Source organism: Leptidea sinapis, chromosome 24 (assembly GCF_905404315.1).
Source record: "Leptidea sinapis chromosome 24, ilLepSina1.1, whole genome shotgun sequence".
In the NCBI taxonomy this organism is placed as follows: Eukaryota; Metazoa; Arthropoda; class Insecta; order Lepidoptera; family Pieridae; genus Leptidea; species Leptidea sinapis.
In genome coordinates, this window is record NC_066288.1 from 5,690,438 (window position 1) to 5,709,850 (window position 19,413).

The 19,413-nt window shown below is 32.1% G+C and overlaps 1 protein-coding gene across 4 annotated transcripts in view; it reads left to right on the plus strand.

Annotated features, from left to right (window-relative positions):
* The first annotated feature begins 2,603 nt into the window (after positions 1 to 2,603).
* Positions 2,604 to 19,413, plus strand: part of LOC126971544 (multidrug resistance-associated protein 1) — a 77,960-nt gene continuing 61,150 nt past the window's right edge. For all 4 annotated transcript variants that reach the window (XM_050817830.1, XM_050817832.1, XM_050817831.1 and 1 more), the window contains exons 1-3: positions 2,604 to 2,716; positions 2,831 to 3,054; positions 4,166 to 4,471. In XM_050817830.1, the coding sequence (XP_050673787.1) occupies positions 3,007 to 3,054; positions 4,166 to 4,471 (354 nt within the window). In that variant the 5' untranslated portion in view covers positions 2,604 to 2,716; positions 2,831 to 3,006. The remainder of the gene's footprint in view (positions 2,717 to 2,830; positions 3,055 to 4,165; positions 4,472 to 19,413) is intronic.

Sequence of the window (19,413 nt, forward strand, 5' to 3'; positions counted from 1 at the left end):
ATAAATAAGTATAAAAATTGTTTAGGTAAGGTTATGTTAGAACAGTTACCATAACCAAAATATAGGCGTTTCCCCCCTTTTCCAAGGGGAAACTTGTAAATTGGGGAGGAAAGAAGGCTTTCCTCCCCAATTTACAAGTAACTTAATAAACTAATGACGAGTATATTTACCGTCATTGCCACATTTTCATTTATTTTTATATACTGCCAATGATGCCTTCTATACATAAAGACATTGCACCTCATACAAAATCTAAGCCGAAATATGGCACATGCCCCAAATAACACCATAATAACCTTCGACTGCTATGTCTATACATTTCTGCTTTTACTCCAGTTGCTTAAAATATTATTGGTCAATAGGCAGCAATGTAAACAGTTTTTCAGTTTAAGCTGCGTATTTTGAAATTAGAACCCGATTTGGACAGTGACATCAATGGAGTAGCAGTTATGAAGTTTTTTAAACCCAGACGAAAAGAAGGTTGCTATAAGTTTTACGTTTGTCAGTATGTCCCTATTTTCCGATCAAGACCTATTCAGTTGGGGGTTTTTACGTTTATAATCAAAAATCACTCATATTATAAAGGACAGTTCGTATGTTTATTTATTGACTTGTTTGTATTTGTTACTTCTTTACGATCTAAAGGGATTTGGATTTAATAAGTTAAGGTAACCTTAAATGAGAGAAACTAATACTCAAATATAATATTTTTATTTACATAAAATAATTAGTAAAATAACCACGTAAATGTTAAGTTCCTTGAATTAAATAAAATTTATCTTTTAGACTTAAATATCTATTCCAGGGTATCCTTTTGGTATATGTAGTGTAAGCGGACATCAACTTAATTTGTATAACAGCTTTTCTCAAATTTTAAACTTAATTAAATTCAAAAAACTTAAATCCTTTAGTGGTGAAATATAAATATTGTGCTTATTTGGTTTTATAAATTTCTTCACACTCTCTTGTTACTGGCGCCAATTCTCTTTCTTTTCTTTCTTTTCTCGTCAACGGAAAAGTTGAAAAATATTAGCTTTTACATATTTGCGATGTAAATAAGTATCAATTATCACTAGGTAACAATACTTCCATGAAAACGTCTAAATAGCACAATTGTTCACGTTCTTGTAAGCCGTTCACATTACACGAAATACAATATTGCTAATCATTGTTCATTAGGCCTTTAAAAAAAAATTAACAAAAAAGCAACCGACTTCAAAAACACTATTCCAAAACAATAGATTCTATTCAATTCTTCCTACTGTGGCTTCTGTGGAAGACAAACCAGAGATTTGCCCGTATCACATTAAAGTAGACAAACAACCAAGCTTTGAGTATGTGTCTCCTAAGTTTAACGGTAATGATCGTTGATTGTTGAAAGATTACATAAAGTTTTATTTTCTTACAATATCTGAAACAAATAATACAAAATGTTTATTTTCTTTATCAAGTATGCACATATATCAATACTTATGATTGGAGCCTCCTTTTAAGCACTATAGTGCCTGTTTCTTTTATATAGACTCCGCTCTTCCATATCTTATTACATTATTCACAGACAATCAAACTCTAATAACTAGTATATCTACGAATTATTTCTAAGAAGTATGTATACTAAGAAATAAGGTGTATGTGTGCATTGGGTGTGTTGTGAGTGGTAAGGTGTAAGAGGTATAATGAAGTGTGTGTGGGTCAGTGTGTATTTGTGATCAAATGAATGAATCTTATATAAGTATGCCTATAATGAAATGTTTGTGTTACTGTTAAATTAATATGACAGTGTTAAAAGTTCTTCAGTTTTTGTATAAGTGAGTGAATTTATCCAACTTACTAGATTTTTTTTACATTCATAAAGTTGTTTTGAATGGATATATATTTATAATATAAAGGCTGTCTTAAAAAAAAATTGTACCATAAAGGAATTTCCACTTAACTTGAAACTATGCTATAAAAAATGGGCTATGTTATAAAAAAATGGGTTGCAAAATTACATACTTTTGCACATCAAAGTGGACTGAACAAATTCTTGCATGTTTATTTGGTTCCCATAAATTAATTGTTTGTTGCTTTTACCCATTGTTTTTTAGTATTGGATCTAATGGAAAACTGAAATTTATAATAATAATAATAAAATATATTTAAAAAATATCTGCTGTAGTAATTTAATTAAATAAGTTTTAAATAGATCATTACTTTATAATTTGGGTTAAACTATATCTATTTTATGGCAACATTTTGGTTGTCACTGATATAAGTTAAGTTTATTTTGATTACGACAAATTTACTGAAAATAGGTGATAATATTTCATTAAAAGTTTATTTGATACGAGCTTATTACAAATTACATATATCGAAAACGTTACGTAAACAGCAATACTTATTTGTGGAAGCTAACTCCTGGATTTTTACATTTACTACGGCTTTGGCAGCCTGACACACAACACTCGACCATGGCGTCAACTTTAATAAGTTGAAAGGAATACCGGCGCTACTTCTGTAGAGATAACATTCTAAGACTTCTATAGTGTCAACATACTAAGGTTTTGTACCAAGTTAGTGTGTATATTATAATGTTCTCTGTGGTAATGACTAATATCTGTAGTGTTGAGTGATAACTGATAACCAAAGAGCTGTTAACTTCATGTCTATCACAGACTACTTTATGTCTATTGCGGTGCGGGCATTGCCTAATGCCTTGAGCGTGCAGGAAGTTGTGGTATGTGAAGTGATTTTGGAAGTGATCTACTTGCGAATTGCGATTGTGGTATTTTTATTGCTTTATAGCATAAATGTAGAAAGCTATCAGTCATCTTTATCCTTTTTATTTCAGTTATTAAATACCTTCCGACGTCGAGTTTGTGTCATTTAAAGTGCGGTGAATTGCGAATGGATGTAACATTATTAAACTTAATTACTGGGCCGGTTGAATTGTTATGAGTAATATTTTTATATATAACTAAATATAATTAATGGAAGTTTGCGAATAAATTATTAACGTAAGATACAATGTCTTACAATTCCTCTCTCGATGATTTTTGTGGATCAAAATTTTGGGTAAGTAGGTCTTTGACCCTTCTTAAAAATGACCATGCAGATCGCTGAATAACCTTTTATTAATTGTTTATATTCGTACATTTTATGTGTATAATTCAAACAACACGTAGATTATCAGTTATTATTTTGAAAAGCATAGAAATAAATACAATTTGATAAATCAAGATTAATACAAAGCTACCTCATTAATTTTAATAAAAGCATAAATTATTTATTAACTTTACAAACTTCTATTATATTACAATATTATATCCGTATTGTAAATGGATATCATTGAATTCAATAATTATGTTTTATAGTGTGACCATGAACTAAAACATTTCTATCAAAGCATGATGCTTACACGAAAATACCTGATATACCTATACACTATGAAACCTGTTTGGTGTTATGACATCAAGTGCCCTTTTTTATTCTATTATGTTATATTAAAGACCATACTTAAAAAATTGGTAAATGTAAATGAATGATGTAGATTTTATACGAATTCAATTAAAGATGTTACAAAAGATTAACTTTCTGAATCTTTATATTAATATGATTAGTAAAAATATTTTTACAGTCTTAATGCTGTCATAGTCTTTAGTAGTGTACTGATGTTATTTTAAATTTTGAAAATATAATTTTACTAATCAAATCTTCAATGTGAACAGTAAAATATTTTTAAATACATTATAAATAAATAGTAATAAAATATATCAGTAATTTTGTGTACAAATCATTTTTCAAATAAAATTATGCTCCAAATAAAAGATCATTATGTATAGTGACTTACCATGGAACATATTCAATTCAATTCATATCATTTTATTTCTTTATTGTGAATACTTTGTCTGGTTCAGATTTTATTTTTAGTTCACACTATCAGTTCATTGTCATTAATGTTTTTATTATGATACAATGCAGTTAATTACTACATTATAAATCTTGTTATTAAATATTTATGGTATAAACTTTGTTAATGATGAATTAATGACAGTAAATTTACTTGTTAATTAATGGACTAGAACTAGTCTTAGAATAACAGAAATTCCAATCATATGTGGAATGCAAATACTTCAGATTGAAATACTTGTTTTATGATTAAGTTAACATATATTTTAATTTTTAGGATAGCAACTTAACTTGGTATACAGAGAACCCAGAATTTACGCCATGTTTTGAAAAAACTGTTCTAATATGGATACCATGTGGCTTCCTGTGGCTCACAGCACTGCTAGATGCATACTATATTTTGAATAGCAAAGAGAGAAATATACCATGGAATATACTGAATATAAGCAAGTTGGTTATAACAATCCTGTTGATTGTTTTTAAATTTGTGGACTTAGGTGTAGCTGTGCACAAGTCGTCAAACGAAGAAGAGGATGTCTTCAGTGCTGACTATTATGCACCCTTAGTAAAAATACTCACATTTGTAAGTATATATTTTACCATTTTTAATTTCATGATGAGTGTGACACAGAAATATAATGCACTAGCAAAAATATTATAAGGCTTGGGAATGTGACTTTCCTCCCAATTGTTCCTGCTAGTTCTGATAAAAACAAATAAATTATTAATTTATTAGGTTTAAACTATACAAATTAAAATATGTAAAACAAATTTTTTAAAATTTATTGTTTTTTTTTTAACTTTGTATGCTAATCGTTATTCTTTACAACATTAACAGTTATCAACTGTATCATTTAGGATCTCTTTTATGTTTAAATACCTTTAAAAGGAAAAAGGTTCACTTCCCTGTCCATACTATGTCTGTCAAGACCATTTTTAACTGCACTATGTTATATTGATATATCAAGTTGAAATTAACTAGAAGATTGTCAGGAATGTACTAAAAATTCCAAATCAATGTGATTAAGAAGCTCACCCAAATTGTTGATTGTCTGTTAGTACAAATTTATTTGGTCACACAGATAACTTAAAAAGGTGCTTTATATTTATTTATTTATTTACAAGTAGGTATAATAACAGATAACAAGATAAAACTATCATCTAATAACAAGTACAGCATATTTTTATGATCCTGAGATCCAATTAAAATTGTACACATCATTCACCAAATACAGTAAAAAAAAATAAGTGGACACAACAGTAATTACATTATAACGAAATTTAAGTTCAATATTAAATTATTTTACATAAACTATAAGTTTTATAAAGAGTATTTTTAAAGGAGTATATCATAAACATAATCATAATATTTGCATACTATTGTACTCACTCATAACAGAAATATAAAAATAATCACAATCAGGATCATCTTTACAAATATAAATTAAACAATATCTGTTATTGATCCACTTAAAACGAAGCATTTCTGCAAATTTATGTGACAGCACTCAAGAAAGACGTTCCTTAACAAATGCCCACATTTTTGTTACAAAGCTTGCAATATGAACACACATATTTAGCTACAAAAAAAGAGAGATCCGTACATCAATTGCTGTAATCTAAAAAGTAATTATTATAGCAATGTTTGATTTTCAACGATTTGCAAATAAAAAGAGTGAGTTGTTGACGGAACATCTTTATGGCATTAATCATTTGGTAAGGTAAATTGAGTGTTGCTTTGGACATTCTTTGGTTGTTATCAATCAGTAGTTAGTTGCGATGCTGTCTCCATTTAATTTTATTTTGATGACTACTATGAGTTGTATTACTGGTTTAATAAATGCCAAACATCTCTAACGGCCTAACTGTCAATAAGCCAGTTAAGTTAAAAGTTTAATGATACTATAAGTCTATGATCAACTAAGACTTTTTTTTTAGTTTGCTTTGTGCTATATATTTTAATTTTCTATTAAGCTATGGAACACATTGGATTTGCCACAGTCTACAGTCTTAAAGATCACTGATCTCATGACATCATTTAGCAAATTGGGAGGTTAATCTTGCATATAGGCAATGGCAATTTACCAAATCAAAGTAAACATTACTGATATTTCTCTTATTTGTTTTCAAAAAACGTCACAAATATTTATTATATATTTCGTGAATTCTTCACATTGACTCCAATGGGCTTCCATTGAATCAATATTAATTAACGTTCAGAAGGTGATTTTTTTATATGAATTTGTTTCCAATTTTTTGATGGAAAAAATTGCTTGAATATCAAACCATATGATCCCTCTGCAATCCTAATATTCAAGATAATAGTCTCTACCATCCTTACATACATATTTCAGAGTTTTGATCGAGTAGGTTTGATCAATCACTATACAAAAGTAATTAATATAGAATATAATAATTTTGGCACACTTTTACACGAACTAGGCATAGCCTGTACTATGGATATACAATATGTACATACTTAAACATTCATAAATACTTATAAACATCCATGGCTCGGATATAAACATGCATTAATCATATAAATTTTTGCACCTACCGGAATTAAAATGTGGGACCTCTAGCTCGTTAGGCAGGGTTACCAACCACTGGGCTATTTGGGTCATCAAAAAATTAGTCAAGTTATTTATTATATCTATATCCTACTTATTTTTAATATATGTATCTTCAGGTTTTGTATTGTATTGTAGTGCATGGTATAATTTGGTTTTATGACCTCATACAGTAACATTATGAATCGTTAACATTTAATCATTTGGATGAGTTCACAAATTCTTAGTGTGTATAAATAAGTTGGTGCAACCTTGAATAAATAACAGTTTAAATCTTTCGCAGATAAAAAATATCGATTGCTAGATTTGTAATGACATAGCATAAATCCTATTAATATTATAAATGTGAAAGTTTGTATGTCTGAATGTATGTTTGAACTTCTTTAACGCAAAAACTACTAAATGTATTTTGATGAAACTTTACAATAATATAGCTTACACACCAGAATAACACATAGGCTATTTATAAAACTATCGCGTGAATTATACTTTATATGGCAAAACAACGTTTGCCAGGTCAGCTAGTAATTAATATTAGCATGCATACATAATATGTAGCTTTTTTATGAATCATCGAAATACCGAAACCGTGATATTTTTCGGCTATAAATGATTGAATTCTATTGGATATATTTGAACAACTTTCGCCTTATTTGTATAAGTGGAGTTAGTAAGCCGTTTGTTGGTCGTAAATTCTAAATAAGTAAAGATTATTATTACTATAATATTAAATATGTCTTTCAAAATGATATCACGCCGCAGCCGTGGGAACTGTGAATGGAGCGATCGCTACCAGGCTATTAATTGAATTAATCTAAAAGGACACGGAGCCTATTTCTGCCGTGAAGCGGTTATGTGTAAGCATTATTGTGTTTCGGTCTGACGGGCACCATAGCTAGTGAAATCACTGGGCAAATGAGACTTAACATCTTATGTCTAAAGGTGTCAAGCGCAATTGTAGGGTCGCTTAATTTTTGGGATTTTTCAATAATCCTGAGCGACACCGCATTGTAATGAGCAGGGCGTATCAATTACCCTCAGCTGAACGTCCTGCTCGTCTCGTCTCTAATTTTCATAAAAAAAGGAGGCCTGTGTGTTGCCAACAGTAAGGCATATCCCTTCGAATGGTAGGTAGGTACATCACTTTTCGATCACAATCGAGAGATTTGAAAATCGTATTTTCAATCAAATTTGTAATAGATTTTTATGCAGTGGTCTTTAGCAATTATCCGGCAAGTATCCGGCAAGTGCAGTATAGCTGTATACCTATAATAGACAAAACATAGAACGCTAGGAAAAAACCCCGCCTCAGTTCGTTGTAGTAGTTGTGCCTCATTCTTCTTTATGGAAAGTACTATTACTTTCCTACTTATACATATATTATGGAAGAAAAATTATATAAAAGTAAATCGAAAAGAAAGAAAAACAGTAATCATCGATCGACAGCCGCATCGAATGCTCGCTTAAATGTCACTGCTTGTGGCGGAGACATGGGACGGGTCGTCCCCTTCCCTAAAATATGGTTGAGGGAGGCGATGGCTGGCTCATGCGTCATACTCGTGAACGGGCGCTGCTTGTGGTGGCAGGATGATCCTGTTGCCGGGGATTCGGTTTCAGATTCTAAAAAGTTATTGTGTGTATATATGTATGGATATATACATTTTTATTTATTTATAATCGCTTATAAAATGCTCACAGAATACCTTTATTTATTTATTTATGCTGTGTTGGATGATGCAGCTAGCTACTGTACTCAATAACTTTTGTATTAATTTACATTTACTTTTTTGACTTACTCGTGTAAGACATTGACTATTTGACATTTGAGTGTGTCTGTTGCATCATTTTACATATTATATTGTAATTTGAAATGATTTGTAAATCGATGTACTTAAATGTAAATCTTGATATAAAAGAGTGGCAATGAGTTTCTTGCTACTTCTTCTCAGTATCTCAACCCTTTACGAAGTAGCGGTAGATTCAATAAGATTTTTTTTTTGACATTCATAAGTGTCATTTCTGTGACCTACGTGAATAAACTGATTTTGATTTGAATGGTCCCATCTCAATAATTCAATTTGCGTGATTGCACTTCAGTGAAAGGTTATTCTCATTTTGCATATAAGTAGATAAAACTTAAAATAATATACTTATTAGATACCCTATTTTTGTATTAAAACATGAGGAAATGAGGATGATAGAATTAACACATTATTAGTAACAGGATCTTCATGACGTCATAGAATCAGAATAAATATAGATGATATATAAACTTATGCAAAAAGTTCACAATCAATTATTTTATGATGTAGTTTTTGTGAGGTGCTTTATTATAAGCCAAGCGAGCTTGTCTAAAAACTAATAGCCTTAAACTTTTGACATTATTAAGGTCTAACGCTAATATTTAAGGGCCGTGGCAAGACCGTGGCCGTGTCGACACCGTGCGTCTGATCTTGCCTCTGCCCGGGCACATCACTAGTCTTGACAGACTTGAATAGTCTTCTTATCTCTGCCCTGCTCTCACATTGGTCTGCTCGCGTCTCCGACTGCAGCCTCTGTGTATGTAGTGAAGTATGAAATAGATTACATTAAAAGCGATAAACGTCATGGTATGAATTTGATTGCAATTGCTTTAGATCATAGTTTCTCAACCTTATTTTGCTCACCGCCCACTTTTAGAATATGTTTTTTTCTAGAGTATTTTCGTGTATTTTTTTGCCTTTTTAGACTATATTTTTTAATCTACCCACGCCCCATCTGCGCCATCTATATCCCCCTAATTTTCTCTGGGTCTTCTACTGCCCCCCCGAAAGTCTCAAACGCCCACAAGGGGGCGTTTTCGCCCACGTTGAGAACATATGCTTTAGATGAAAAGGAAATGTAAGACGAGCAGAGAGACAAAGAGTGATTGACATGATGTATCTTGTTGTTCAGCCTCTAATAGATACTCATCCTTCATGTTTCCCAGGCAACCAGGAAACAATAAAAAAATTATTGAATTTGGCGTAGTGTGAATTCCGCTGAGATTTGTCTTTAATCAATTCGACACGTGTTTCGCCCCTACACGAGGCATCCTTTTGACTCGCCAAGTTGTTGTGTCGTCATAAAAAAATGTCCAAAACAATCAGCAAGGAAAATAACGAAAACTTTTGCCAAGGCGTCGCAACAAACACTGAGGTTCCGTTGCAAGAACGGACACGAAATTGGTTCGATCCAGTACATACACAATGTATATATTATGCCCATATATTCTTACATTGCTGACCAAACACGTTCCGCCCACGTCCCGGGCGTCCACGTCACTATGAAGGCAATGGGCTTTATTTATTTTATTGATATAAAAAACATTTACGATTTCTCATATTAACAAACTAGCTGACCCGACAGACGTTGTTCTGTTCTTCTTGCGGATGGAATTTTGGAAAATCCGTTCTTAGCTGACTTCTTCTCGGTGAAAAGAATATTCCTACCAAATTTCAAGTCTTTAGCTCTAATGGTTCCAGAGATATCGTGATGAGTGACTATATACGTGGAAATCTCATATATATATAGACTACAAAACAGCGAGATTGGGGATGATTAAAATAGGTCTACCTAACACAGTACTAACAAAAATGGCCGCCATTTTGGTTTTAGTTGAAAGCTTTTATTATCAGACTTAAATCACGTTTTTAACCCCTATTTAGATATTAGACTTTTATAGACGTATTCGACAAATCCTTTAAGGATTATGTCGATGTTTGAATTTTTCGCATACATTCGTGTTTTCTCTTGTCCCGTCGTGTGATTGTACTGTTTATTTACATTTTCGAATAACGTTTAATTAAAACCCTTTGATCGTTATTTCATCAGTGCGGAAGACTCGCACTTGTCTGATTATTTTTATTTCGACTTTGAATGTCGGTATTTCATGAACTTTACAAATATCAACATGCATACCAACCGGAAAATAATTATTTTATAATGTCGTCTAAATCCGACCTTATAACCCAGTAGACTCTTTAAGGCGCGTAATACTTCAATATCAACAAAAAATGGTTTCTTAAGGAGTCGATTACAACATAACGCAATGTAAATATTCCGACGCAAAAAATACAGTGCACAAAGAAGGATTTAATGATAATTTTTAACCGAATAGAATATTTATATATAATTTGAAATATCCAATAAAAAATTTGGAAGTTGCTTCCCAAAAATAAACTTTGGAGTCAAAAATCTCCGAATTTTAAGCGATAACAATATTCTTTTTTTTTTAATTGAATAGAATTAGTACTTTTCTAAAACTTAAACCGAACAATTTTTCAATTTATTATGTAAATTTTGAATAAACAAAAGAAAACCAGTAAAATAAATGCCCAGTTGCTTAGCTTAGCCACATGACCAACACAAATAATGTAGGGTTGGTTGTAGCGTTTACAATCCTAGTCAGTCCGCGCCTTAATACCTATATATTTTAATGCAAACAATTCAGTCAACAAACTGAGGTGAGCGGGCGCGGGGCTCTGCACGCTCATTGGTCAGGGAATGATCTTAAGTATATCGTTAACCATGGCAACTGGCTACTGTGAATTTATATAAGATATGTGTTTCTAACGTGGTATCTGAAATAAAATGCCCGTTATTACGCGTCTGTGGGTTATAAGGTCGGATAAAAAAACTGAATTCGTAATGGCTGCGGTAATTACATATCTATAGTATGACAAGTTTGATGTATCTCGGCGTCAAGGTGAACATGCTCTACCGGTATAAGATGCTTACGACCAACAGCGAAGAGGCAAAAAATAATTATAATTCTAATTCATAGAACTAACTTAGGAGTAATCAGTTCCTGTATGTAAAATTATATATTAGCAGGCTATAATTGTGCACAGATTGGGAAGGGACTAACAGATTTTTTTTAAATAACTATTTATTCGGCTTCGATAGATTTTACCGTTGCGTAACGTTGAACTGATGTAGGTAATAATATTATAATGAATTGAAACATTGATGTTTCTAATGAAATTCATGATTATTATTTCTAAGGAGCGCAGCGGGCAGCGATAAATACAATAAAAACATTCTCCGTGTTTAAAATATATCGGAGGATACCAAATTTTATAGGAATTGGTTAAGCTGTTTACATGGGTTGGTGCGCAGCTGCAGAAAATACATTATATAACTTACATGTTTATTATCATAGTGATATATAATAGTTAGGTGTAGGCAATAGGTAAGGAAGTAATAAATATTTCTACGACGTGTGAAGCAATTAAAACTGTTTTTTAAATTAAAAAAAAGTATTTCAGAAAAATGGTACAACTTCAATATAGGAGGTACTTCCCGTCCATGTGACATAGACGTGGGGCGGCCTTTATAGTGTGTTATTTGTATATTAAAAAAAATTACGCTTCAAATAACTAAAAATTTAATTTAATACACCTCTGATGCAAACCTTTACCTTTGATATTATTAAAATACTATTATTTATATGTGCTACCTATTGATAGGTTTTAAGTCAGTGCCAAGCCCTAAACAAAATAAAACTTAATATTATAAACAGCTTACTGTAATTATTTAGGTTCTATGGCCACGCGTGTCTGTCCGCTTGGTTTTAGACGAAGCTATCCCGCTCAAAGTCAAGTTATTACATTTGGATTGGCACCGACTTCAAAGCTATCAATATGTAGCACATACAAATAATTGTATTTAATTTAACACTTTGTTCTTTTTCGATATTTGAGTCAAAATAAGATGAATTTATTTTTGGTAAAAGATAAAAAAAAGACAAAAATTTGGTTTTTTCAATTTTTCACATGAACTTTGAGGCTATTTGAAAAAAGTGTAAATACAAAAGTTGAAGATCTTTTTATTACCTAAAACTTTGCTATTTAACTTTTTGTCATAGGACATGTAGTTTTGCCGGAAATCGAGATAAACCGTTTTTCAACCTAAAACAGCCCCCCTTTACCACTTCCCGGCCTCAGATCGTCCGTAATTTAATTTATCCTTTCATTTTTGTTATATTCTCGTCCTTTTACAATGGGTTTCATTCTACTATTATTTTTTTTGGTTTCAAAACCTAGCGGTCTTGTTGTTCGAGTTGTGTCCAGCGAGCTGTATTCTCGCTCAATGATCAACTAAACGTTTGAGATTGCTGATATTGTTGTTTGTTTCCGAGTCATGGATGTTTATATGTATTTATGTATGTTTAAGTAAGTATATTGTATGAAAAATATATCATTGTCTTGTAACCCATAACACAGGCTATATATGCTTAACTTGGGGCAAGATAATTTGTGTAAGAAGTGTGTCAATATTATTATTATTATTATTATAATATTACGTAGTAGGTATGTTAGTACAAGAATAAATAATTCTTTCATTAACACTTAGTTTATTTGTATGAAATCAGTAATGGATGATATTAGGTTACTACTAGGACTGGCTGTTTTAATGTTAGCAGTAAGCTAACTGTTTCAGAATCTTTTAAAGGATTCATATTCTGGGTGTAGATAAAGTCTTGTGTGCAAATGTTGATAATTAGGTATTAAAACTCTCATGTGATACTATTATCAAAGATAAACCCACATTCGTGTTTTAATACCACTTATTACACAACAGTTGCATAAATAACTATTCTATACAATATATCTCTGTATTTATTCATGACAAAATCTATCTACAAAATCATTACTATGATTGTACCGTGACGCAACCATAATCATCAGAATAGTTAACTTTTACAATGGCGGCGCGTAAAGTTTGTTGGCCGATCAATTTGTACTTGACCTGAATATTTCACCAAGTGCTTGACGGAAACGTTGACAAAAATCAACTTTGTTATAATACACATTAGTGTCAGTTCTCGTAAATTTCTAACTAACGAAATTTTTCTTGAGTGGAGATCATTATAATCTGTATTACTGTATTAACCAGCTTAAGACATTTCACAGGGCTCCCTGTAAATAAAACATACCTACTACGTAATATTATAATAATAATAATATTGACACACTTTTTACACAATTTATCTTGCCCCAAGTTAAGCATATATAGCCTGTGTTAAGGGTTACAAGACAACGATATATTTAATACAATACATAGGCTGCACTAAAAGTATCGGGAATGGAATATTTCCACTGTTCCTGTCATATTAAAATCTTTTTAATTGAAAACTCCTTGGTTTTAAAAATCGAACGCTATTTATTTATTTAAAAAAAAATCTCGGTCTTTTACAAGGTCTTGTCAAACTTGTTTAGTCGTTGAGAAAATGGAATTGACTCGAGAAAATTCTAGAGCGATGATTTATTATGACTTTCGAAGTGGTTTAACACAAAAAAAGTGCGTTGACCTGAGTATTTCTGCATTTGGCGATGAAGCCCCATCCAAAACCACAATTTATCGCTGGTTTGCTGAATTTCAACGTGGACGTGTCAAGCTCGGTGATGATCCCCGTCAAGGTCGTCCAAAAACTGCAGTCACCATAGAAAACGTTGATGCTGTGCGTAAGCTGATTGAGGAAGATCGACATGTGACATACCGTGAAATTTAGGCAACTTTAGCCATTGGCATGAGTCAAATACAAATAATCTTGCATGAACAATTATGTGTGAAAAAGTTGTTTCCCGATGGATACCGCATTTGCTCTGTGAAGAGCAAAAAGCGGCTCGCGTTACTTGGTGCGTCAGAACGCTCGAAAGATTCCACGCAAGATACTCAAATGCTGTATACAATATCGTATCAGGTGACGAATCCTGGATATACGCGTACAAACCCGGAACAAAAAACCAGTCACGAGTTTGGGTGTTCGAAAATGAGTTAAAGCCAACAAAAATTGTTCGTTCACGGAGTGTTGCTAAAATAATGGTGGCCACGTTTGTCTCCAAAACCGCCCATGTTACGACTATTCCTCTTGAGGGACAAAGAACGGTTAATGCAGAATGGTATCCTAGCATTTGTTTGCCGCAGGTCGTTTTCAACTCCGTAAAGAGAATTGCAACCGCCGCATCATCCTCCATCACGACAATGCGAGTTCTCACACCGCGCGCAGAAAAAAAAGGGTTTTTAGAGCAAGAAAACATAGAATTATTAGACCATCCGCCGTACAGCCCCGACCTAAGCCCTAATGATTTCTATACTTTCCCTAAAATAAAGAATAAATTGCGTGGTCTGAGGTTTTCATCACCTGAAGAAGCTGTGGACGCCTACAAAACGGCCATTTTGGAGTCCCCAACTTCCGAATGGAAGGGTTGCTTCAATGATTGGTTCCATCGTATGGAAAAATGTGTCAAATTTCGCGGAGAATACTTCGAAAAGCAATAAATACATTTTTAAATAGTAATGTTGTGTCACTTCCTTGATTTCCGAAATTTTCAGTGCCGCCCTCGTATACTTACTTAAACATACATAAATACATTTAAACATCCATGACTCGGAAACAAACATCCATATTCACCATATAAATGCTTGCGCCTAACGGGATTCGAACCCGGGACTCTCTAGCTTAGTAGGTAGGATCGCTTACCACTCGGCTATACAGGCTATATTATGTTCAAACTATTTTTTGGAATACAGCAGTATCGTCTGGAGACCACACTACGCTTGCCATTGTCTCCGAATCGAAAGAATCCAGAAGTGTTTTCTTTATCACTTGGCTTTCTCAATTGGGAAATCTAGATCACTCGCAACATACACTGAAAGACTTACAATTTTAATATACTAACCCCCTTATTCATAATAGTCTGCTAACTTAAAGCAATGCTAATTCTCACTCTGTCTTCTTCTATTGACCTAAGTCAGAATGAGAAAAAACACTCCTAAGCGGCTGTTTAAAGTAAGCGGACCATTATGAATGAGGGGGTAACTCTGAAACAACGTAGGGACATATTATATATTACTTTTCTTATATACAAGTATTAACAACATTTATGGCAACTCCTTTCTTGTGTCTTTGTTTAATTTTAGAGTGCCTATATGCCCACGTAAACCTATGAACTTATTTGAAAGATCTTCTCGCAGAACTATTTTGGGGATCAATTCACCTGTGTCGCTATTATGCAAAATTATAAACGATTATAAATGCTTCGAACCATTCAGAGATTGTTCGCAGAAACGTAAAAAAATATATTGTAAGTAATAATTAATGTGTATTCTCGATTTGTTTAGTACGTATATCTTGGCTTTTTTTGGTAGATTTTGTTAATTTTCTAATTTCATTACATCATAGAATGGTGGTTTTATAACTTATAGATACATCTATACATATAAAAATGAATTGCTGTTCGTTATTCTCGCTAAAACTCAAGAACTGCTGGACCGATTTGGCTAATTTTGGTTTTGAATTATTTGTGGAAGTCCAGGTCAGAAGGTTTAAAAGGTAAATAAATATTAAAATTTTCGGAATTTAATAAAAAATAACAATTTTGTTCTTTTGATGTGTCCCCCCTTCGTTCAGAAATCAAATTGAAAGAATAGTTTAAAATGAATAACTAATTAGATTATCTTATTATTATAATTCTTTGTATCTTTCTAACTTTCTCAGGAGGTAAAAAGCAAACTTAATTTTAGCTACCTATAGTTGGTAGATTAACCACAGTTGTTAACTAGTCTTAATATATATATTTCTTGTGTGCGTGTGTATGTCACTGAACTCCTCCTAGACGGATGGACCGATTTTGATGAAACTTTCTGTGTGTCTTCAGGTGGATTCGAGGATGGTTTAATTTCACAATCGAACTACCTCCTAAACGGCTGGACCGATTTTGATGATATTTATGTGTGTTCCAGTGAATTTGAGATTGGTGTGTGTCTTCAGGTGGATTCGAGAATTGTTTAGATTCACAATTAAACTACCTCCTAAACGGCTGGACCGATTTTGATGTTTTTTTTGTTTGTTTCCGTGAATTTGAGTTTGTTTTAGATTCTCAATTCCGTCCATATTATATAATTCTCCTACTCATGTGTATGTTAGTGAACTCCTGCTAACGGCTGGACAGATTTGTCAAATTTAAGACGTATGTACAGGACAACGTCTGTCGGGTCCACTAGTATTTTATAAAACTATTTCACACATATTTTAGCATGCGGTATTAACCTTAAAAGGAAATGAGTTTAGTAATAAGACTTTTGTAACTTAGCATAATTATAAATGTAATATTGTTATAACCGCTGGTGAATCTAAATAAATAAATAAAGATATAACTTCGCAATATAGGTATTAAATTATACATTTATAAATTAAATTAGATACATAGTGTAATTTTAATTGCGTTATTTAAAGTAATCACTTATTTTAATTTGACAGAAAGATTTGTGATTTAACTTTTGCAGTGCGTCTTTGATTTGATTTAAAGAAAACGTAAGGCCTCTTAAATCACCAACTAATAATGCCTGGGCGATTGACAAAATCGGAGTTGACTCCTGTTCGTCTTTATCATTCTCACTTAGGGCTCGTTTTTGTATGTTATTTACATCTATATACTAATATATAAAGTTGCAGTGTTTGTTTGTTTGAATGCGCTAATCTCTGGTACTACTGGTCCGATTTGAATGATTCTTTCAGTGTTGGGTAGTCCATTTATCGAGGAAGGCTATAGGCTATGTTTTTTTTTTTCAAAATTAGGGATCCGTAATAAAATTGCTATTTTGTAACACAAGGTGTAAAATCGAAAACCTATTTTTGCGTGCGCTGCAATAACTATTGACAATAGAACAAAATGATGTACATATATGGCATAATATAGGCAATATTTTATTACTTATAAAACTATCGCGTGAATTATACTTTATATGGCAAAACAACGTTTGCCGGGTCTAGCTAGTTTTAAATAAGATCTTCAATACATTGAATTTCGTAGGGTTCCACATTGTCGTCAATTGTCATTTGTGGGGCGATGTATATGCTTTTACAACAAGATCCCAGAAAATGTTCAAAACATAAGTATTATGTTATACTAAAGTATGTTGCGGACACACATTTAATCACTATATTATACCACGCTCTATCCAGTCTGAGCTATAGTATTATTTCATGACAAACACACAAAAGACACTTCTAATTAAACTAGAAGGAGCCCATCGTGCAATATTAAAAAAAGCATACAATAAGCCGTGGTGATATTCAACAAACTCCCTCTACTCAGAGCTAAACCATCTTCGAATAAGACAATTATTTATCTACTCTACACTACTTAAATTCCACAAAACTGCAAAAGAAACAGGCACGTTTCTCATTGGGCGCTAATATGGGATCGCCCAAGAGTGTTTTCCTCGTTTGCTCGAAGAACATATTATTTCCTGGGGCCTTACCTGTACAGTAAATTATACAAACAAAATAAGAGTTCTATAGATAAGACCAAACGCAGTTGTAAAAAAGTAATATTTGATTGGTTAAAAGTTTTAAATTACAATGATACAGAAAAACTTATAAATGTACTAAACTAAAAAACAATAATTTAAATTATTATACCAACGTTAGCAATTTTCTTTTCTTACTTAACACAAACACATACACACACATACTTCCATACACACACATATACGCAAATTTATTTTATTTTTATTTTGTACTATTATAGGGGAAGAGACTGGACCTCACGACACAGGAAATCCTAGTGTGAGGCCAGAATACTTGTAAAATTAAAGTTACTTACTTTAAACCAACATATACTTTGTAACAGATATTTTGTAAATCTATTTAACTAATATGGTACTGCAATAAATTATTCTTATTCTTATGTTATTCAAAAGAATTGTTAAAAAACGTTTGTGTGGTAAAGGTTACTATAACATAAATGAATTTCTTAAGATACCACTATTCCATAGTGGAATGGAGCGGCCGCCCTCAGGCTATTAAATAATAAGTTTAATTGTACAATATTACTTTGTAAACATATTTTTTCGATGAAAAAAAAACCCGCTGAGTTTTTTGCGCCCATTCTTCTCAGGTCTGAGGCATTCGTTTTGGAATGGGTGGTAGCTTTTGACTTTCAATAAGTGATATCACTTTACTACTTAATTGTTGTTCTGTATTAGATGTATTAAACGGGATGTCTTAAGTTGCAGGGACTGGCGTATTAAATCGAGAAATCTAATTAAGCAGTTAAATCTTAGTATTAGCGGGTTCTACTATATTCTACATTTATTAAGTACTAGTTGACCCGACAGACGTTGTTCTGTATATATAAATAAAATAATGTTTTTATATGAATTTGTCAATAATATATCATAACATCAAAAATTACTTCGTAAAATAATATGCTCCCTGCTGTCGTAATGAAATTATTTCACAGCGGAACTGTCAAACCGTGCGTCAATAAATTCTCTTATAGAAATGATGTATGGACACATGAAAGGAAAAACAAATTTGTTGTTTTTATTTAATTTAGCAGCATTTTCCTATTTATTCATCTTTTAAACCTTCTCTGGACTTCCACAAATAATTCAAGACCAAAATTAGCCAAATCGGTCCAGCCGTTCTCGAGTTTTAGCGAGACTAACGAACAGCAATTTAACAATTTTTTTGTTTTAACGTGGCTACTTTATCTGGAATCTTTTTATATTTATTTTTCTTTAGATTACTTATTAATAGGTTAGATCGATATGCACTTTGTAAGCAATAATATATAAATAGACTAGCTGCCCCTACAGATGTTATTCTGTAGATGATAAAAAAATTCTGTTTTATAGGAATTTGCCAATAATATTTCAAAACATCAAGAATTATTTCGTAATAAATGCTCACTGTTGTTATAATGAAATTGTTTCACAGCGGAACTGTCAAACCGTGTATCACTAAATTCCCTCATAGATAATATGTCCATACAAAACAAATATTCAAAATGAAAATAATTATGGGTCCCAAATCGAAATAAAAACTATCCTATCTCTCTAAGTCTAAGTTGGACCAAACTGCACTCCATGAAGTAATCCCCTTTAAAATCCATACATTACTTTAGGAGTCCATCGCGAACAA